General features: G+C 46.3%; 1 protein-coding gene across 4 annotated transcripts in view; it reads right to left on the bottom strand.

Moving 5' to 3' along the window:
* Nucleotides 1-19303, bottom strand: part of MOCOS (molybdenum cofactor sulfurase) — a 44136-nt gene extending 24833 nt beyond the window's left edge. The window contains exons 1-8 of one of the 4 annotated variants that reach the window (XM_033087408.1): nt 18519-18660; nt 18126-18215; nt 15637-15788; nt 11508-11597; nt 8457-8523; nt 6963-7604; nt 3688-3764; nt 1502-1701 (exon numbers count right to left, since the gene is read on the bottom strand). In XM_033087408.1, coding sequence (XP_032943299.1) covers nt 1502-1701; nt 3688-3764; nt 6963-7604; nt 8457-8523; nt 11508-11597; nt 15637-15727 — 1167 coding nt within the window. In that variant the 5' untranslated portion in view covers nt 15728-15788; nt 18126-18215; nt 18519-18660. Of the gene's footprint in view, nt 1-1501; nt 1702-3687; nt 3765-6962; nt 7605-8456; nt 8524-11507; nt 11598-15636; nt 15789-18125; nt 18216-18518 lie in introns of all 4 variants that reach the window. The other 3 variants (XM_033087410.1, XM_033087409.1, XM_033087407.1) reach the window with 3 other exon arrangements.
* Between the last annotated feature and the right edge of the window lie 213 nt (nt 19304-19516).

Genomic DNA, 19516 nt, shown 5'->3' with positions numbered 1-19516 from the left:
TTAAGAGCTCACATGGAAAACAAACAATTCAATTAAAAAGTGGACAGAAGACCTGAATAGACATTTCTCCAAAAGAGACATACAAATGACCAGCAGATACCTAAAAAGGTGTTCGACGTCACTATCTCCAGGGAAACGCAAATTCGCTCAACCTGCCATAGCACACTTCAGGGTCACCTGTCCGCCCTCCTCTATACTCCTCAGGAAATACAAACTCATTTTAGGTGCAAGAATGAAACTTAATTTACCAATGACCTAGAATATCATATTTAAGGAGGCAAACCTTTTGCCCTTGATGCATTTTCCACACACATCCCAAAAAAACATTTTAAACGACATGCTTCTTTCTGGGTTTGTTGGGGCTGCTCCTGCAGGTGGACGACCAAACAGTTGTGGAGTGTGCAATCAACCTACCCAAGAGACACCCTGTGGTTGTAGAGCAGCTGTCCCCAAACACCAATGAAAACCGACATTTCCCCCTGAAGAATATTTCTCCAGTTCATTCCTCAGAAAGTTTATGGTTATTCAGAAGAGGGGGGAAATTGATTCCTTAAGAAATGGATTTTGAGAAATTCAGGGTTTAACAAAGGTGTATGGGGGTGGTGGCTTTCAAGGGAAGAAGGTCACCATCTTCCAAACTTATCTGATGATCAAATCTGCTCCTCACAGAGCAGCTGCAGGAACCTGGGTTGTGAAAAGGGCTTTGGGGTCCCCATGCCCAGTCTGTGACACCCCTTCCATGACCACCTACCACCATGTCGGAGCTCTTGGTGTGATTCTGGACTTTTTAATGGACTGGGCAGTAACTGGCTTACTCAACTGTGGCAAGGACTCAAGCAGCGCCCAACCTGAAAACCACTGTTTGCACTGTTTTCGTGAGACAATACATACACAAGGTATATCTGCAGAAACTATTTTATAACCAACCTACCAAATCCTTTGAACTCATAACATGCATGACTATGGCAGAAAACGGGCCTTTGTGATAGTAAGGACATCGTTCCTACTTGTCAGAAAAGAGTTCTGAGTTCTAAGCAATGTGCAAAGAAATAGAGGTGACAAGTCATGATTTTGTGTGACACTGTGATATGGTCTCATGTATCGCTGGGGCTACCAAGCCATCTGTACATAACATGACCTCAGACGCGGTGTTCTCTCTATACTGCTTTTCTGTCTACACTATTGTAGGGTGTCTTCCCCTGCTGACAAGCTCTCAGCTGTCCATTTCCACTGCTGTCAGAGACTTGGCCTGTCTCTTCCCACTTGAAATTGACCATTTCTGGCTGAATAAAGGGGGCTGAAGAACTACATAGCCATGCGTGTCAGAACTGGGTGTCAACGAGAGTCTCGAAGAGCCAGTGGCCTCTGTCACCATGCATGGGCTTCCTAACAGCTACTGCAAGGGGCCTTGACGGCAAATTTCAGACTGGAAAAGGCTGCAGAGTTCCAGACAAGAGTGATTCTCTTGGGAACGGGTCAGCAAGACGAAAAGAAAACCCACCTGGGAATAACCAATGATGGTCCCATTGTCGTCGAGCACATTAAAATTGATGATTGGGCCCTGAACCTCTGGGCTGCTGAAGTCAGAGTCGCTGTAAATCCGCACCACCGGGGCTCCGTTGGGGTACCGGAGAGAGGACAGGGCAGTGTAGGTGTACTGAGCCAAGGTGAAGGTGTGCTGTGTGATATTCTCCATTCCACCTCGAAAACAATGATGAGATGTCAAAGAGAACCAATAACTTCACATAAACTGCACTCACTTTTAAAAAAATGAGATTATACCTGGCAAACTTGGACCTAATATTAACGATTTAAAATACTTGTGAATACGGTATAGGACTGCCCGCACAGTAAAGGTGTAGGTCTCTGACAATGGACAACAGCTTCTTGTTGCTCAATGTTTCCGAGGCACTCGTCATCCTCTTTATATATATATAACATTCCTTAAGTATTTAGGCCCTTTGGTAGCAGATAGCCACAATGTACAATTTTGTCTTTAAATGTATCATTTTTTGCTGTTTGTTTGTATTAGTGTTTAAATCATTCTAATATTATACGAAGCAATTAACATGCTACAACATGGATGGGTCTTACAACACCTTACGCTAAGTGAAATAAGACAACAAAAAAGGACCCATATTGTATTATGCCTCTTACACAAGAGGCATAATTCTATATTATAGAATAGGCGAATTTACAGAGACAGAAAGAATAGAGGTTCTTAGGGGCTGAAAGGAGGGTAAATGGGTAGTTATTGCTCAACGGGTAGAGTTTCAGTTTCAGATGATGAAAAAGTCCTAGAGATGAAAATGATGATGGTTGTATAGAATGTGCTTAATGCCACTGAGTTGTACACTTAAAAATTGCTTATTATCACACCCAGCAATGTTGACAAAGATTCCTTAATGTCAAAAAAAATTTGCTAAACTGGTACATTTTATGTAATATATATTTTACCACAACCTTCTTTAAAAAGAGCAATTAAGTAGGAAAAATCTGGCTTTGCTTTTGGGGAAAACAATATTGTCAATCTGCTTCCAAAAGTGCCTCTGGCCCTCTCAGCCCCTGTCACATTGTCACATGCAGTTTGGGTACCTTGTTAATAGGTTTCCTTGGGAAAGTGCTCATTTCTCAGTGTCTGTCTTATGTGCTCTGTGTCCTGGACGATGCCCACTTGTCTTCCTGCATCACCATCAGGGGAACCCTCCCTTCCTATGAACCCTCCTGCTCCCAGTTGGGCTAAGGCTGAGGACCTACAGGGTCCCATTACTGTGGAGAGAGAGAGAGAGAGAGAGAGAGAGAGAGAGAGAGAGAGACAGAGAGACAGAGAGAGAAAGGAATGTCCAACCATGAAGCCACGTCCAGGATTCACCACAATCCCATCTCTGTATGGATGGTACAAGCAGTACCCCCCCCCCCCGCCGTTTCTCGAAGCTCAGTCTCTGGAAGGAGCCCCCAGGAGCACAGCAGGATGGTGGATGCCTGACTCACCAGACAGAGGTTCTCCCAGTCATGTACCTTTGTGTCAAGCCCTATATGATGAGAAGTGGCATCTGTCTGTGTGTCAGCCTGTGGTGAGTGCCCCCATCTGTCCACACGCCCCACGCGCTCATCAGGAAGGAAAATGTGCATCATTGCAAAGGCCAGCGGCAGAAACAACGGTGGGAAGCTCAAGGCGAGGTGTTAATATGTCCTGGGTTTAAATCCTAACCCTCCCAATTGCCAGCTCCCGAGCCCTGGGGAAGACATTTCACCTCTCTGAGCATAAGCCAGCTTCGTGGATAAAGTGAGCTTATCATCGAGCTTCCCCGTGGGGCTGTAGGGGCAACCCAGCACAGAAACCGCTGAGTAAGGTGTCAGGATCCGTAACCATTCCCAGTGCAGGAACTCAGGACGGTTCCTCTGCTTCTATGAAAGTATTAATCTCCTGATTTGGAATGTCTCTTACCTGTTAAAATGTTCTTTTAACTGACCAGAAAAAAAAAAAAAGGCTCAGTCTCTGAATCGTGCCTCAGAAGTCCTTTTGAAGTTCTTTACAATCAGCTTCAACTGCATTCAGTGTACAACTGCCACGTGCCAATCACTCACACAGACTCTCTCTTTCATCTGAATCGTTGTTGTGTCGGGCCTCCCTCAAGGTCATGGGCAACAGGAGCAAATTCCACATGGATAAAAACGTCCCCCTACCTGTGAGGCTCTCTAGGGCATCAAATCCATGTTTCAGTGCTATCACGTCAAGGAAAGAGATGGTGCCATCTTCAAACCTGTAACCATGGGGAGGGCAACACGATCAAGCTGTGGCCAACTTCTCCACGTGCATTTTGTAGTAGGTAACGAGGTTTTAACTCTAGGCTCAGCCATCAGCTGTGAATGCCTGCCCTCTGCTGCCTTACAAACCATTGCTCTCCCCCACGGGATGGAGGGTTTTGTATCCCAAGACCCGTCAGGCTGCCTCTGCCCCGGACCCACTCTGCAGCATTCTCAGGATAGGCTGACAGTGGTGACAAAAGGCCCTAAAAGATCGTCACCATCTTGAGACATTAACAAATAGAGAGATGCTTTGCTGCCCCCAGGAAGACTTTGAACTTGACAGAACCTCAAGTGCTGTGGGTTCTTAAAATGCCACCCTTGACCCCAAAAGAGCACAACTGACAGGGCATCAATTCAGTGTTGATCAACCTTGTAGCTATCAGGTTCTTAACGAGAGTCTATGACTCCAAAGTCTGTAGAACCACAGGCTTTGGTAAAAATTAGGAGGCTCTCAATACAACAGATGTACCCCTTCCCGATTATCAAAGTGTTGATTATGCTAGCATTTTAGAATTATTCACTTAGTCAAAATAATCATCAAATCTTGATTGTCCATGTACTTACTGTGTATCAGGCACTGTCCTAGGTGCTAAGGACGCGGCAGTGAACATAACAGGTAAAATCCCTGCCCTCACAGCACTTCCATTCTCCTGGGAGCATAGAAACTAGGAACAACAAGCAACAAACATGCAGAGAAAAGCCAAATAAGCAACAAGCCAGGTGGTGACAAGTGCAATGAAAATGCATAAGTCAGAGGGCTGGCAGCTGCTTTAGACAAGATGGTAAGGGAAGTCCTCTCCCAGGGAGCTCATTTGAGCAGAAACCAAGTGGGAAGAAGTAAGGGAGCAAGGAAAATGGCTCATTTTTGAAACAGCTCAATTCATGGTTTCCGTGGGAACAGAGTTCCAGAGAGAAAGTGCAGCGAATGCCCTGAGAGGCCCGAGCCTGGCACACCGCCCCAACAGCAAGGAGGTCTGTGGAGCCAGGAGATAGTGGACAAGGTAAGGAGTGGTAGGAGAAATAGGTAGAGAGGTTCCACCCTGGATGAGAAAATGGGCTCGAGGGCGCTGAGCAAAGAGGAGTGACAGGAAGGGACCTAGGCTCTGACAAGACGCCTCTGGCTGCTGCAGGTGCAACGGGGAAGGTGGGAGACAATGAGAAGGTTTCAGCAAACATCAGGATAAAGGATGGTGACACACAGCAGCCTGACACAAGTGGAAGCTTTCAACGGAAATACTGTTGTGTTTTAATACTCTAGGGATAAGAGCTGCTCAAAGTTTTGTTACTGCAATATTAATTTCTTTATAAAACTAATGGTAATTATTGGACAGACAGAATTCACAATGAATCAATAATAAATCAATTACTAATCGATGAATCACTAATGAATTAGTGATTAACTCTGAATCAATTAAACATTAGCCAAAAATGATTAAAGTGATTAATTCATCATTACCAATTATTTATTCATCGATTGTTAATAGGCTCTTAGGGGGAAAGGGAGTTTTTTGTTTCCATCAAAGGTTGTATCTCATTGGGTTATCAACTAGAAAAGATTAAGAACATGGTCCAGGTACATGTTCAAGGAACATTTGGGTTGGGTGTTAAATCTTTTGAGTTCTAGTCTTAAGCTCACAAGAAAAAAATTAGGCGTCTACTGGAAAATAAACACATTCAGCTTTCTGAGAATCTTGGCGTGGCACGTACTGCAAAGCAACCCACCCAAATCAAAGGAAAGAGGTCTGGTCCAGCCCCACCCACTCACCGAGCCCGTAATGAGCTGCCCAGATCTTCCCGGTGTTCAGCTGCCCTACTGGCTCAATACAACTTGGACTGTCGTTTTGCTCTGCCTTTCATTTATACGCTGTGGAGCCTGTCATCATTCTCTTCTCACTCGGTTATACTCGCATTACATGCTACAGCATCACACTGGATTCCAAAGGTTTTACAACAGCATTCCTGTTTCAGCATCCCCCAACTATGGACAAGACCTAATACAAGAGGCATCAAATAGCCTCATCATATATCTTGGTGCTTCACCTGTATTAGCTCTAAAGAATCATATCCTTTGAGAGACCTCCTTTAGAGGAAACACCAGAGGTGCACGCATCGAGTCACATCCCGTGTTCCCACAGCGGGTGTGCAGTGGAGCCGGCACTCACTCCCAGCTTGATCCTGCTCCAGGGTCTACACACTTGACAGATGACTCTACTGCCAAGGCCCCTACCTGCAGGACCTTTGCATCTGCACCTGGGTCTGTGGGGGAGCTGACCCACCTTCCCACCCAGGGGCTGGGCCTTGTCAGGTACCAGCAGGGTAACTAGCTCCCGGCCCCAACCCCGTGGCATCCCCCACCATTGGACCAATAGAACCCTGGGTCGGCTACCATTTTCACCCTCTCACATATTCAACCTTACAGGTCCCAGCCATTGCCATCCGGGAAGTTCCTGGACATAACCCACATCGCCTGCCCTGCAGCCTGAGAAAAACACATACACCAACAAACCCCAGCAGAGGCCTATGATAGGAGGTTGGTGCAAAAGTAACTGCAGTTTTTGCAATTATTTTTAACCTTTTAAACCACAATTACTTTTGCACCAACGTACTATTTGAGGGCAAGTAGCTGCCTGCCCTCAGACATCCTTTGTAACTCACAATAGGCTCACAGAGACTGCTGCTGTTAACAGTGGCCCACAAGTCTAGTTTAATTGGTTCCCCTTATTAACTAGGCCCAAGCTGAGCTGATTCTAGCTGCGGAAAACCAGCTATGCCATCAGTGTATGCACACTGGTTCCAAATCTTTTATATCACTGCTTTAGCTGCTGCCACCTCTTGTCAGCACCTGGTCAAAGGCCTGGCGGCCCACCCTCCTTACGCTCTTGAGAGCCTTTCACCTCTTTGGCGCAAGGCCTTACCTGCAGGCCCTTGTTCTCCCACAAACGAGGGCAGAGTTCACTGAGCAGCCTGTGGCACACTCCATCCACCTCTGCCTCCCAGAGCTGAGCCCTGCCACCAGCGTCCATCCCTGCCATCTGTGGCCCACTCCTCTGACCCCACTGTCCCAGCCCGGTCCCTTGCACAATCCTACAGGTGGCACAGGGCAGACTCCAGCCTTGCTGAACTCTGCCCAAGCCACTCCCACGGCGAGGTACCTTTCTGCCACCGACTGTCTTGGGATATAGAAATCTTCTCCTGCAAGGTAGGCAGCAGCCGTGCCTCCTCCAAAGTAGGTTTTCCTCAGCAGAGGAGCCATACGGTTATGCACCAGCAGAGCACCCAGGCCGGTGGGGAAGCCAAAGATTTTGTAGAAGGAGATGGGGATGAAGTCGGCCTGGTGAACGGACAGGTCCAAAGACGAGGTGCTCACATAGGAGGCTGCGTCCAATAGCACGAACCACTGCCCAGGCGCACTCACAGGGCACGTCTGCCCAGACTGGACCTCTCCTATCCAGGACAGGGGGTATCTGGTTCCAGAAAAGTTACTCTGAGCTGGGTAACAGAAGAGATGAGGAAGCTGGCAGTCGGGGTCTCTGGCGGCAGCTCCCCGTTTCTCCGCCGACCACATGTCCTCTGGCCTGACAGGGATGGAAGGGACGTTCACGGATTTGGCCACCATCCTCATGCCCACCACGGAGGTGTGGCTGTCGGTGAGGTAACAGAACAGACTCCCGCTGCTCTCCTGGCCTGGGGACACCCACGGGAAGGCCTCTGCTACCAGTTTAAGAGCAGCCGTGGTCCCGGCTGTGAAAATCACACTGTAGTCCTCTGGGGAGGTGTGGAAGTGCGCCAGAATCCTGGAAGAAGCACAGCATGGCAGCAAAAACTTGGTCTTTCTCCATTGTTCAATGTTTGGAATTAGTCACATTTCTACGATGATATCTCTCTACCTTCATAGCTAGGGAAAAATTCAGATAGGCTGAGACACAACTGCGACGTCAGGATTCAAACTGGCAAAATCACCTTGCTTCTCAAGTCCCCACCCCACCCGGGATAAGACAATAATCTGTAAGGACCTTCACCTTAGTGGAAAACGCCTCCTCCTTGGTCTGCTAGCCAGCTGTGCCCGTAACAAGTTTTAAGTCATCAACTTGCTTCACGTTGCTTTTAATATTGGCAACCCAGTATCCTTTTCAAATTGGAAACCATTTGAAATTGTATCCATTCAAGTCACTTTAGTTACCCCTTGGAAATTATTTACCAAAAACCAATTATTACATGTGGAAAAATGTAACGAGCTGTTGAACATGCAAATGTTAGTAAAATGGTGGGGAAAGATGAAAGATGCCTACTGAAATATGCAAAGAAAAACCAGAGAAACTGTTTGTCTTCCCTCTGAAAGCAAGATTTAGGAACTTGGGTCACTCTGGATCACTCTGGTCCCAGGAATCCTGACCCCAGCCCAGAGCCACACACACCTGTGCACCTGAGCTGCCCACCTGGGCTCCTGGCATGCCCTGCGGGGCACCCACTCTCTCTTACGTTCCCATCCTCTGACCCTGATCTTTATCAACGCGCATGTGTGGCCAGTCAGCTGAATGTGATCTTCCTGAAACCAACTCAGAACCTTTGTGGGATGCAGGCAGGTTGTAGGACGGACGTCTAACCACCTGGGAGGGCCCGCCCAGGCTGGCGCCCGTGCTGCTCACCTGTAGCGCACCTGCTCCACGGTGTCGTGGGTAAGCTTGCTGCTGATGCTCTGGCTGTGAGGATTACCTGGCAGTTTACAAAGACAAAGCCATCGAGTCACTACTTATGGTCCCTCCTTTTGTGTTCCTCCCAAACCTTCTCCCTCCGTTTCTCAAAAAGTTAAGCATAACACCACCATATGACCCAGCAATTCCACTCCTATATACTCAAGAAACACGAAAACTGGGCCACACAAAGATGCATGCACATGAATATTCATAGCAGCTCTATTTGTAAAGCCCAATTCTGGGACATCAATGTCCATTAAATGGTGAACAGATAGCTAAAATGTGGCATATCCATACAAGGGAAACTTATTCGGCATTAAAAAGGAACAAATTACTGGCTATGTCATAAATGAACCTCAAAAGCATGCTAAGTGAAAGATGCCAGACACAAGAGACCACATATCGTGTGATTCCATTTATAGGAAATGTCCAGCAGAGGAACTTGTATAGAGATACAGAAAGTAGTAGATCAGTAGTTGACTGGACAGTGGGGATGGAGATGGGGGTGGGGGAGGGTTGGGGAGCTGGGGGCGGGGGAGGGTTGGGGAGCTGGGGCGGGGGAGGGTTGGGGAGCTGGGGGAGGAACAGAGATCCACTGTAAATGGGCATCAGAGACCTTATTGTGGGGGAGTGGGGCAAAAATGTTCTAAATAATGTATAGTGATGGTTGTATAATACCACTCGGGAAAGTTACTAAAAATCATTGAACTGTACACTGGAAACAGGTGAATTTTATGATATATATAAAATATAACTCAAGAAAGCTGTTAGAGAAAAAAAAAAAAAACCCTCCCCTTGCGAATAAGACAAGACAGGATCCAGGACAGCATTTTGCAACTGGAAGTTGACTCAGACGCAGCCAGGCCAATGCAAGAACTTTTTCTACAAGTTTCCAACAGGTGGCCAGCCCGGTTCTGTTCATTAACTCCAGGACACTAAGTACACAACCTCAGGAAGCTGCCTTTCCCCTAACCAGGAGACAGAGCCACAAACGCCACTTGACCGAAGTTCCCATTTATTGCCCTGAGCTCGCACCCTGCTCCTGGCCCTGTTCCTGCAGAAACACATCTATCTCTTCCTCCTAATGTGTGAAAGAGGCCATCATGACTCCCTCTACCCGCCTGTTCTCAAGGATAAAGGATCTCCCACTTTTACCCTTCCTTTGTCAATTTCCACTCCTGGTGGCCTTTCTGTGTGTGTCCCAGAGTATCGTTGTCTCCTTCAAATCACAGTCCCCAGGCGTGAACACAGACCGTTCAGCCAACTACTGATCTACTACTTTCTGTATCTCTACCTGCTGGGCTCAGTTACCAGCATTTCTCAGGAGCAGGATCCCACGTGCACATTAAGGCAAGTCTTGGGATTTTTGTTTGTTTGTTTTAGAGTTTTTCGTTGTTGGTGTTGTTCTCTCAAACCACACTGTAGGGTCACACTGGATATCTGGCCATGGAAGCCACCAGTGTTCCTTTGCCATATCAGCTAGTAACCTGTGGGGCTTGATACTTACCCAGGTTACCTTTCATCACCTTGGTTTTTAACTCTACATCATGAATAACCACCTTCTGTCTCAATTCTGTCATTTCTCAGGCCAGCACCTTTCCCACAGTTATGACTCTTGCAAAGTTTAACAAAGGAGAATTGCAGGTCTCTTTACAAATCATTGATTAAAATCAAGATAAAGTCCCTCACTGACATCTTCCCTGGAGACTGTTTCCCAGATTTAAATATCTGCTGGCTACCAGGAGCCCTCGTATGGCATGCCAGGACCATCACGAACCCGGGCAGTGTGGTGGAGGTTAAGGATTTGCGCTCTGAAGCCAAACTGTCTAGATACCCTGCTCCCCCAATGTCCCCAGCTCCAGCGCTTCCTGACCGTGTGGCCTCAGAGCAAGCACCTGCCCTCTCTGCGACCCACTTTCCTCCTCCGGACAACCAGAGTGGTAACAGAACCTGTCCCTTACTTGCAGCTTGTTACAGAAGCTGTCATTTAGCTTGTGGTGAGCATGGAAAGATAATAGAGATGAAGCATTTGGAACAGTACCTGAAGTGCAACGACTGCTCAGTACAGGTTATTTGTGTATTATTGTTATCTATTGCTATTATCATTACCACGACTACATCTACTAGTACTGTTATTTCAAACTCCCTTTCCCAAGTTACCCCCTGATCACATTATGCTGCTGATTAATGCCTTCAATGACTGCCCATTGATTCTCGAATACGGATTAAACTCTACAGAGGACCTGTAAGGCATCTACCCACCTCTCCATTCAGACATCCACTTCTCTCCTCTCCTCCCCTCCATGTTCCTGGGCTCCATGAAACCACAGCAAGGGCTTGGTTCCTGCTGTTTCCTCTGCCCGAAATGCCCTTTTTGTCCTCTCTCCCAAGTGAATTCCTGCTCATGCTCCAGCATTCACCCCACTCCTAAGGAAATTTCCCTGATACTCACACTGCCAACCCACTGTCACCCTGCAGATCCAGACACCCCCTGCACTGAAGACCTTTTGTCATCGCCCTTCACAGAGTGATTTACATATATTTGGAGCTCACTTGATGAAGGTCTTAAGTACACCAGAGCCCATGAGGGCAGGGACTGTGTTTCCTTTGTTCCCATGACAGCACCACACCCCCAACTCCAGAGCGGCTCAACCAATATTTATGGAGGGAATGAATTGACGTTCCTCCTATTGTCCCGTTCTCTGCACTGTGCCAGTCCCACAGGGTTACCACACCACCAAATACAGCACCGTTGTACCTCTGTGCCCTTCTTGACACTGACCCCATGTGCCCCTGGGCCAGTTCTCCCATCCCGGCAACACATACGTTAGAAGTAATGACCCTGGGTGATTGCCTGACCCCCTCTCTGTGGGACTTATTCAGCTATGGGGGCTCCACTTGTCACAGTCTAGTCACCCAACTTGAATTAAGCAGAGAAATATCAGCTGAACGTAGTGGGCCAATGTCCAATGCAAACATCAGTTACGGTATGTTTTTCTTTACCATAAACATTTTCCATGAGATCACGAGTGAAGCTTGTGAGCTGACTCTGGGGGAACAAGGTGGCGCCTGCATGGTCAAGGTAGACAGTTCCTGAAAGAAAACACAAAGTAAAGCTGTGGCTATTTTTCCGAGGTTCTCCACTCATTTTACCTAGATCTTGTTTGTGTAAGCTTGAGCACTGCCCATTTGATGCGTTCAGACATATCATCAGGCCACTCCCAGCCTCTTGATAGGTGCTTCTTCATCCAAGGGATGAAGCAATGAGCAATGGAAAAACTGCACTTTCAATGCTTAAGGACCTTTAGAGCCCTGAGAGAGCCGTCCTGATTAACCAGCTCTCTTATGAATCTGGAAGAGCATCCCACAAAGAGGAGGAGCCCCACAAACATCTGTGATTAATGATGGTGAAGCTAGTTCCCATTATGACTCATACCCTATTCTGGAGTTTCCATGCAGCTTCCCTGATGGGTGAGCCCTGATTCTGCTTTCCCATAGTGAATTCTACATCCGTCAATCCTGGAACAACTTTGAGAGCGCCCAAGAATACGAGGAATATAAATGATCTTTCCAGCCTCTCTCATAAACAGAGAAAGGCAAATGTGGATGAGAGGAAGATATCGAGGTTTACCTATCAGATGGCCAAGATCAAAAGGTTGGATAAATCACTGTGTGGGTGAGGGTGTGGGGAAACAGGCCTGCTGGTACAGGGCTGGTAGGAGGGCAAATTAGTACAACTTCTTTATACACAACACTTCGGCAATATTGGTAACACTTTAAAATGCAAACGCTCTTTGACCTAGCAATTATCCATGCTTTTGTGAAATGGCACGTCTATGAGGAGATTCAGTACAGCACTGTCTGCAATAGCAAAAGACTGGAAATGACCTAAATGTCCGTCAACATGCATTTAAAATAGAGAATTACTATCCAGTTATCTAGTACTTTATAAGCACTGACATAGAACAAACTCTGAGATACTGTGTTTCCCCGAAAATAAGACCTAACTGGAAAATAAGCCCTAGCATGATTGTTCAGGAGGACATCCTCTGAATGTAAGTGCTAATGCGTTTTTTGGAGCAAAAATTAACATAAGACCCAGTCATATTTTCAGGGAAACATGGTACATTTTCAAGTACGTACAATGTAAATAGATTCATTCATTCTTTTTTTTTTTTAATTTATTGGGGTGACAATTGTTAGTAAAATTACATAGATTTCAGGTGTGCAATTCTGTATCACATCATCTATAAATTACATTGTGTGTTCACCACCCAGAGTCAGTTCTCCTTCCATCACCACATATTTGATCCCCCTTCATTCATTCTTTCATTCACTTAATATTTTTTGTTTTGTGCAGGATGGATTTTTTTGTTTGTTTTATTGAGATATAATTCACATATCATAAAATTCACCCTTTTAAAGTATATAGTTTAATGGTTTTAATATATTCATAAAGTTATGCAACCATCACCACTAATTTTAGAACATTTTCATTCATCCCAAAATGAGACCCCACACCTATTACCACTCACTCCCAATGCACCCAGCCCCCGCCCTGACAACCACTAATCTACTTTCTGTTTCCATTATTTCATACAAATGAAATAATACAAGATGTGGCCTTTTGTGTCTGGCCTCTTTCACTTAGCATAATATTTTCCAGGTATATTGTAGCATGTATCAGAACTTCATTCCTTTTTCTGACTGAATCGTATTCCATTGTACAGCTAGACCACATTTTGTTGATCCATCTGCTGATGGACATTCGGGTTATTCCACTTTTTGTCTATTATAAATAATGCTGCTATGAATATTTGTGTACATTTTGTTTTCCCATTCAGTGGGTTGTCCTTTCACTTCCTCGGTGGCACCCATTGAAGCATTAAAGTTTTTAATTTTGATGAAGTCCAATTTGTCTATTTTTGTTCATTGTATTTTTGGTGTCATATGAAACCATTGCCTGCCTGCAAACGTCTCAGAGCGTGTGGTGCACCACCTCCCCACCCTGCAGCCTGTACCACCTTGGTGCCCATCACCCCTGTCTGCCTCCGCCCTGGGCCTGAGGGTGGGCACCGTCTGGATGCTTCTCACCGGCCCCAATCTACTCTCAGATGAGTGTGGTGCTTTGAAAAGTGTGAGAGCTATTAGTAAACTCTATTCTCCTCTATTAGAAGTAACAGAAATTAATGAAGCTCTTGCAGGAAATCCGTCAACAAATGTTGTTATGAAGCTGGTTGGCTGCTCAAGATGATGCTGAGTAACCCTTCAGAACCAGACGAACTAATGAGTGAAGAAGTGTATGAGAAATACATAAAATTTATTGAGGAGTGAAAATGGAACCTCCCTCCCCGCCCCGCCCCGCCCAATAAAGTTGTATGAACAACTTAATCTAGAATAGTTATCTTAAATTAGTGGTGGATAGAAGACTTAAAACAACTTTTAGTGATACCAATGGAAAAAGAAACTACAACAATGCTACTGAAAGAAGAGACTCCTTAACTTCCTAATGATTGCAGATAAACACAATATGCATCTCTTCACAACACCGTATGATTTTTTTACACTAGGCTACAGTTATAATATTCAGAATTCCTGAATTTGTGATAAAATCTAGTTATAAAATTTATGTAATTCAACGATAACATTATTACCTTAAGCCCTATTAGTATTGTAACTTGCTTACATCCATCTCTGGATTTGGATCAAAATACTTAATGATATTTCCATTGGAAATAACTGGCAGTGGAGAAAAGTTCCTGTTAGTTGTCACAGTGTCAGAAGACGAACAATACTGTCTTAATCTTGCAGTATACTGTGTTTGCTGGTGCTAGTTTTCAAAAGTGAAGCAACAGCCTTGCAGGAGAAAAAAATTTAATAATAAAACATTCAACTTCAAAAAAAAAAAAACAGGAAACCATTGCTTAATCCAAGGTCCTGACGATTTATGTTTATGCTTCCTTTTAAGAGTTTTATAATTTTACCTCTTATATTTAGGTCTTTGATCCATTTTGATTTAATTTTTGGAATACAAGGGAGGTAGGGATCCACCTTTATTCTTTTACATATGGATATCAAGTTGTCCCAAGAGCATTTGTTAAAGAGACTATTTTTTCTCCTGTTAAATAGTCTTGGCATCCTGTTGAAAATCAGTTGACCCAAGATATATGGATTCATTTCTGGACTTACAATTCTACTCCATTGGTCTGTGTGTCTGTCCTTCTGCTAATAGTACACTGTCTTGATTACTGTTACTTTGTATGAATTGTACTTACTCTTACTTTTATAGGAAGTATGAGTCCTTCAACTTTGTTCTTTTTTAAGATTGCCTTGGCTATTTTCTGGATCCCTTGCATTCCTATATGAATTCTAGGATCAATTTGTCAATTTCTGCAAAAATGTACCTGGGATTTTGATAGGAATTGCATTGAATCTATAAGCCAATTTGGGGAGCATTGCCATCTTAACAATAGCAAGTCTTCCAATCTGTGAACACAGCATTTCTTTTCGTTTATTTAGGGCTTTTTTTTAATTTATCTGAATGATGTTTTATCAGTGTATAAGTCTTATAGTTCTTTTGATAACTTTATCCCTATGTATTTTATTCTTTTTGATGCTTTCCTTTATTCCATTTTCATAGTGTTCATTGCGAATGTGTAGAAATTGAATTGTTGTTTATATATTGGTCTTTATCCTATAACCTTGCTGAACATGCTTTTTAGTCTAGTAGTTTTGTGTGTGGAGTCCTTAGGGTTTTCTATACACAAAATTATGTTATCAGCGAGTAGAGATGTTTTACTCTTCCGTGCCAATCTGGGTGCCATTTATTTCATTTTCTTGCCTGTCTAGAACCTCTAGTACAACGTTGAACAGCAGTGTTGAGAACAGACATCCTTGTCTTGTTCCTGTTCTTAGTCTTTCAGTCTTTTACCATTAAGTATGACGTTAGCTGTAGTGTTTGGTACATGGCCTTCATCAGGTTCATTAAATTTCCTTTTATTCCTAGTGTATTGCATGTTTTTACCACGTAAATGTATGACTTCGTCCAAAAAATAGTATTAAAATAATGTCCTCTTTTACTGAAGATTCAGAAATGCCAACGTACATAACCAAAAGAAAAGCTTTTGTCCACCTGCTGTCAGGAAGATGCTTGTGTGAAGTCCTGGCATACATGTAGAGCCTAAGGGGCTGCTGGTAAGGGCACCACACACTTTGCCCGCCATCTTCTGCAGAGTTAGGAAGCCATTTGGAAGAAGGCTGCTTTGGCCTTTGGTCCAGTAGTTACTTTTGCAAAACAAGGCAGACAGGTTAGATCGCTAGAGATCTGATCTTAGAAGGTTCAACCAGTTAACAGTGCAGAATCTGAGTCATCAAACCTAAATTGAATTCTACTCCACTACTAGCCATTCTGGGTCCTTGTTCCTTTATCTGCAAATGGGATGAGAGTGAAACAAGTGGGTATGTGACAGTCCCCACTCCAGTGCCTGGCACAGTAAACACTGCACAAGGTTCAGCTGTTATTAGAAGTAGGCAATTGACCCTGAAACCAATTGGCATTAGGTCTTCAAGAAAGGAAATTCCAGGATCTCGTCAAGGTCATGCTCCTTCTGTTCTCAGTTCCACTCAGCATGAGCAACCATTAAGAAGCACCCTGGGGCTTCAAAAACCACTTGAGCCATCTATTCAATATGCTCCCTTCACCAAGACAAGGACATTCCCATCCAATAGATTAGGCAAAATATTTCAGACTTAAAAGTTAAGCATTTAATTAGCCAGAGCTACCATTTAACCAGACAAATCCTCAAGCCTGCAGAAGAATTATGGGGAGAGGGGGAAGAAAGAGGAGATGCAGGTTATGTTATTTTGGTTTACTTTGTTTTTCCCTGCCCTATGAGGAAAAAAAAAGTGGCCATGTTCCAAGACTCCTAGCAGTGGGAGGGAGGGCTGAGTTTAATCCACAAAAGCTGACTTCAACTGTAATATATAGGAAATGCTGGACACTTGCATTAAATAAATATATAGACAGATAAATAAGCATACACACAATAGTACCACAAATATAGCCTTACGACAGTATGACTTAACGCTTTTTTTGACTTTACGATGGTGCAACAGTGATACACATTCAGCAGATAGCGTACTTCGAATTTTGAATTTCGACCTTTTTGCGGGCTAGCGACATGCAGCACGATTTTCTCTGGTGAATTCTGGGCAGAAGCAGTGAGGGTGTTTACCACCATGAGGGTAAACAACCGATGTTCTACAGCATTATTCATCGTGTTAGATGATTTTGCTCAACTCTAGACTAATGTTAAGTGTTCTGAACACGTTTAAGGTAGGGTAGGCTAGGCTATGATGTTCAGTGCGCCAGGTATTAAGTGCATTTTTGACTTAATGATATTTTCCACTTATGATGGGTTTACCGAGAGGTAACCCCAGGGTAATACAAGAAGCATCTGTACAGCAGATATTAAAGAGGCTCTGAGGCCCAACCTGAAATCCTGGCTATCACATCTAAAATATACATTTGAGGGAAAAGGCACTATTCTCTGAAGGGCAAAAGTGAAACAAGGAGGGACCCAGAACATGTCTATACTTTTCCAGGGTGATGTTGAGGGGTCAGCCAATGATGGTGTGAGGAATCAGAGCTGGAGGGGGTTAGGGAATGAAGGAGGTGTGGTGCTGAAGTAATTACGGACTGAATGATTACAGCCTCTGAGATTTGCTTCAAAAGAATAGGAAGCCTCCCTTCCTCCCTCCGCACCCGTGGATGTTCATTGTATTAGTCTCTATTATGTGGGTAGGAAATTTCTGTAATACAAAAGTTCAGAGAGGAAGCAAGAGGACAAGGGGCTCTCTCCAGCAGGTGACTTTACAGCTTTGAACAATAGGGAGGGAGTAGAGAGAAGCGGCCAGAAAGCCCCCTGGCTCTCTCCTGAGCCTAAACAAGGAAATGACCATAGAGCTGAATGAGATACCTGATTAATAAGAGGTAAGTCACGGTTGCTGATTTGCCACAAGCAAGGGAGCAGCCATCAATTGTTCATCACGACACAATACACCTCAAATCCGGTGCCGGTACCGCGGCCTGCCCACTTAACCTTGAGGACCTCCCTGCTCAAGGAAGCCCCTCACCCAAGGTCCCTGGCAAGAAGGTCACTCTGACCCCGACCCCTGGGGCAACGGTGGGGGAGAGGCTCGTGCCCTGCAATAATGTGTTGGGAACAGCGACAGGGTCAGACTGAGCTGGATTTCAAATTTAACCACGTTCCACCTTGTGGAACTCAAAGGTACGATGTGATTCCTGTCCTCGTGCCCAATTTACACGTTTGCCTTGTACTCAAAGCTCAAATTGCACGGTTTGCTAAATCTTCAAGTCCCCCAGCGAGCTAGAGTTCGGAAGCATTGTTCTGACTGCAAGAGTGAGAAAAACAAGGCTTCGAAAATAAAAGCTGCTTGTGAGCCATCCCAGAAGGCTGGGGTGCAGCTTTGGGGTGGCCCTGCCCAGAAGTCGCACCCTCTCGGTCCCCACCCGGCCGGCTGGCGGAGTCCTAGTGCCAACCCCCCGCACTGTCCGCCCACACTCCGCTCCTGTCCCAAAGCGAGCATCCGAACACTCACAGCTGCACATGACCGCATTTTGCAAATCCGGTTCCAGTCGGACCTTTAGAGTTGGGAGTTTTGCAGCCGGCAAGGGCAGAATCGTAGGCCCTATGAGCGGAGGGTGGGAACAGCTGTAAAAGGACTACGTCCATCTGTACCACTGGAAAGTCTAAAGAGCAAGAGTAGCAGGAAGTCCTGGAGCTGCAAGTGGGACCTCGGGGAGCCGTGTCCAGGAAGCGGACTCGTGGACGCGTCCCTCCAGGTCTTTCGATTTCAAATGCTCCCCAAAAGAGGTGACGCCGCTCGCACCTGGAGCAAAAAGCTCCTTGCACGTGGGTTCTAGAAACCGCGTGCCCACCCCCACCCACGGCCGCCCGGCCAGCCCCACGCCGGTGCCCCCGCCAGTCTCACCTGCCAAGCGGCCGAATTCGCGCGCCCGGAGCTCCGGCAGGCTGCGCCCGTCATACCCGTAAACGAGGAACTGCGTGCTCGAGTTCCGGAACTGCGCGAAGTCCAGGAGCTCGGCCCCGGGATGCGCGTCCTCACAGGCCATGATCCAAGCCTGCCCGCCGCGCGGAGCCCAGAGAAAAGTGGAAGCCAGCCGGCGCAAACTCCACCCCGCCGCGCCCGGGCCGCGCCTCCCCGCCTGCCGAGGGCACCCGGCCCGCGGCCGAGAGGCGGCGCCTGGGGATGCGCCGCGCTGACTCAAGGAGTTTCACTTCGGCCCGGCCCTTCCCACCTGGCAGCGCAGCGAGACAGTATCCGTTTTGGTTGTCGCTTTGAACAGCTTCCCAACGGAGCCCACGGAGATGCCCCGGACACTTGGAATACGAAGTTCTCCTTTATCTGTGGTGTCACAGAGAGGATGATGAAAGAAGCAACGAGTTGCTGCTATTTCCTGGTCGGCATCCTGGAACTTAGCAATCCTACCCGCCCGACTGTCCCGGGCCCCATCTCCTCACAGCTCCTGGGACCCTCACTCTCCGTGGAGGGACCCTCGTGTGCTGGGCGAGGCGTTTGCAAGACTTCCCGGGTTGGAGCTCCCACAGGGGCGTGTGCTCGGCGTTTCTGAGAATGCGCAGAGCAAAGGGTGGAGGAGGAAAAAGATTGGGGATCCACGAGGTTGATTAATAAAATTTCCGCGGCTGCGTACCGCGGAACCCGGTAGCCAAGAGGTGACCAGAACAAGAGCGCCGCCTCCGCCCCGCCCTGGTACCCACGTCGTTTTTGTCCCGGGGTACCGTTGCGTCAAGTGTGGAGCGGCAGGCCAAACCCACGTTTGGGAAGTACTGGGCTGGGCTCCGGGGCCGGAGGGCAGATGCACCAACTGGGGCCCGGGTATGAGGTAGGGGGCCCTCAGGTGCTATCCTAGGCGCGGGGCCCGGCTCGGAGAATGAGTAAAAGGGACC

Source organism: Rhinolophus ferrumequinum, chromosome 19 (genome assembly GCF_004115265.2).
Source record: "Rhinolophus ferrumequinum isolate MPI-CBG mRhiFer1 chromosome 19, mRhiFer1_v1.p, whole genome shotgun sequence".
Taxonomy (NCBI): domain Eukaryota; kingdom Metazoa; phylum Chordata; class Mammalia; order Chiroptera; family Rhinolophidae; genus Rhinolophus; species Rhinolophus ferrumequinum.
This window is presented reverse-complemented; position numbering and strand designations above follow the sequence as displayed.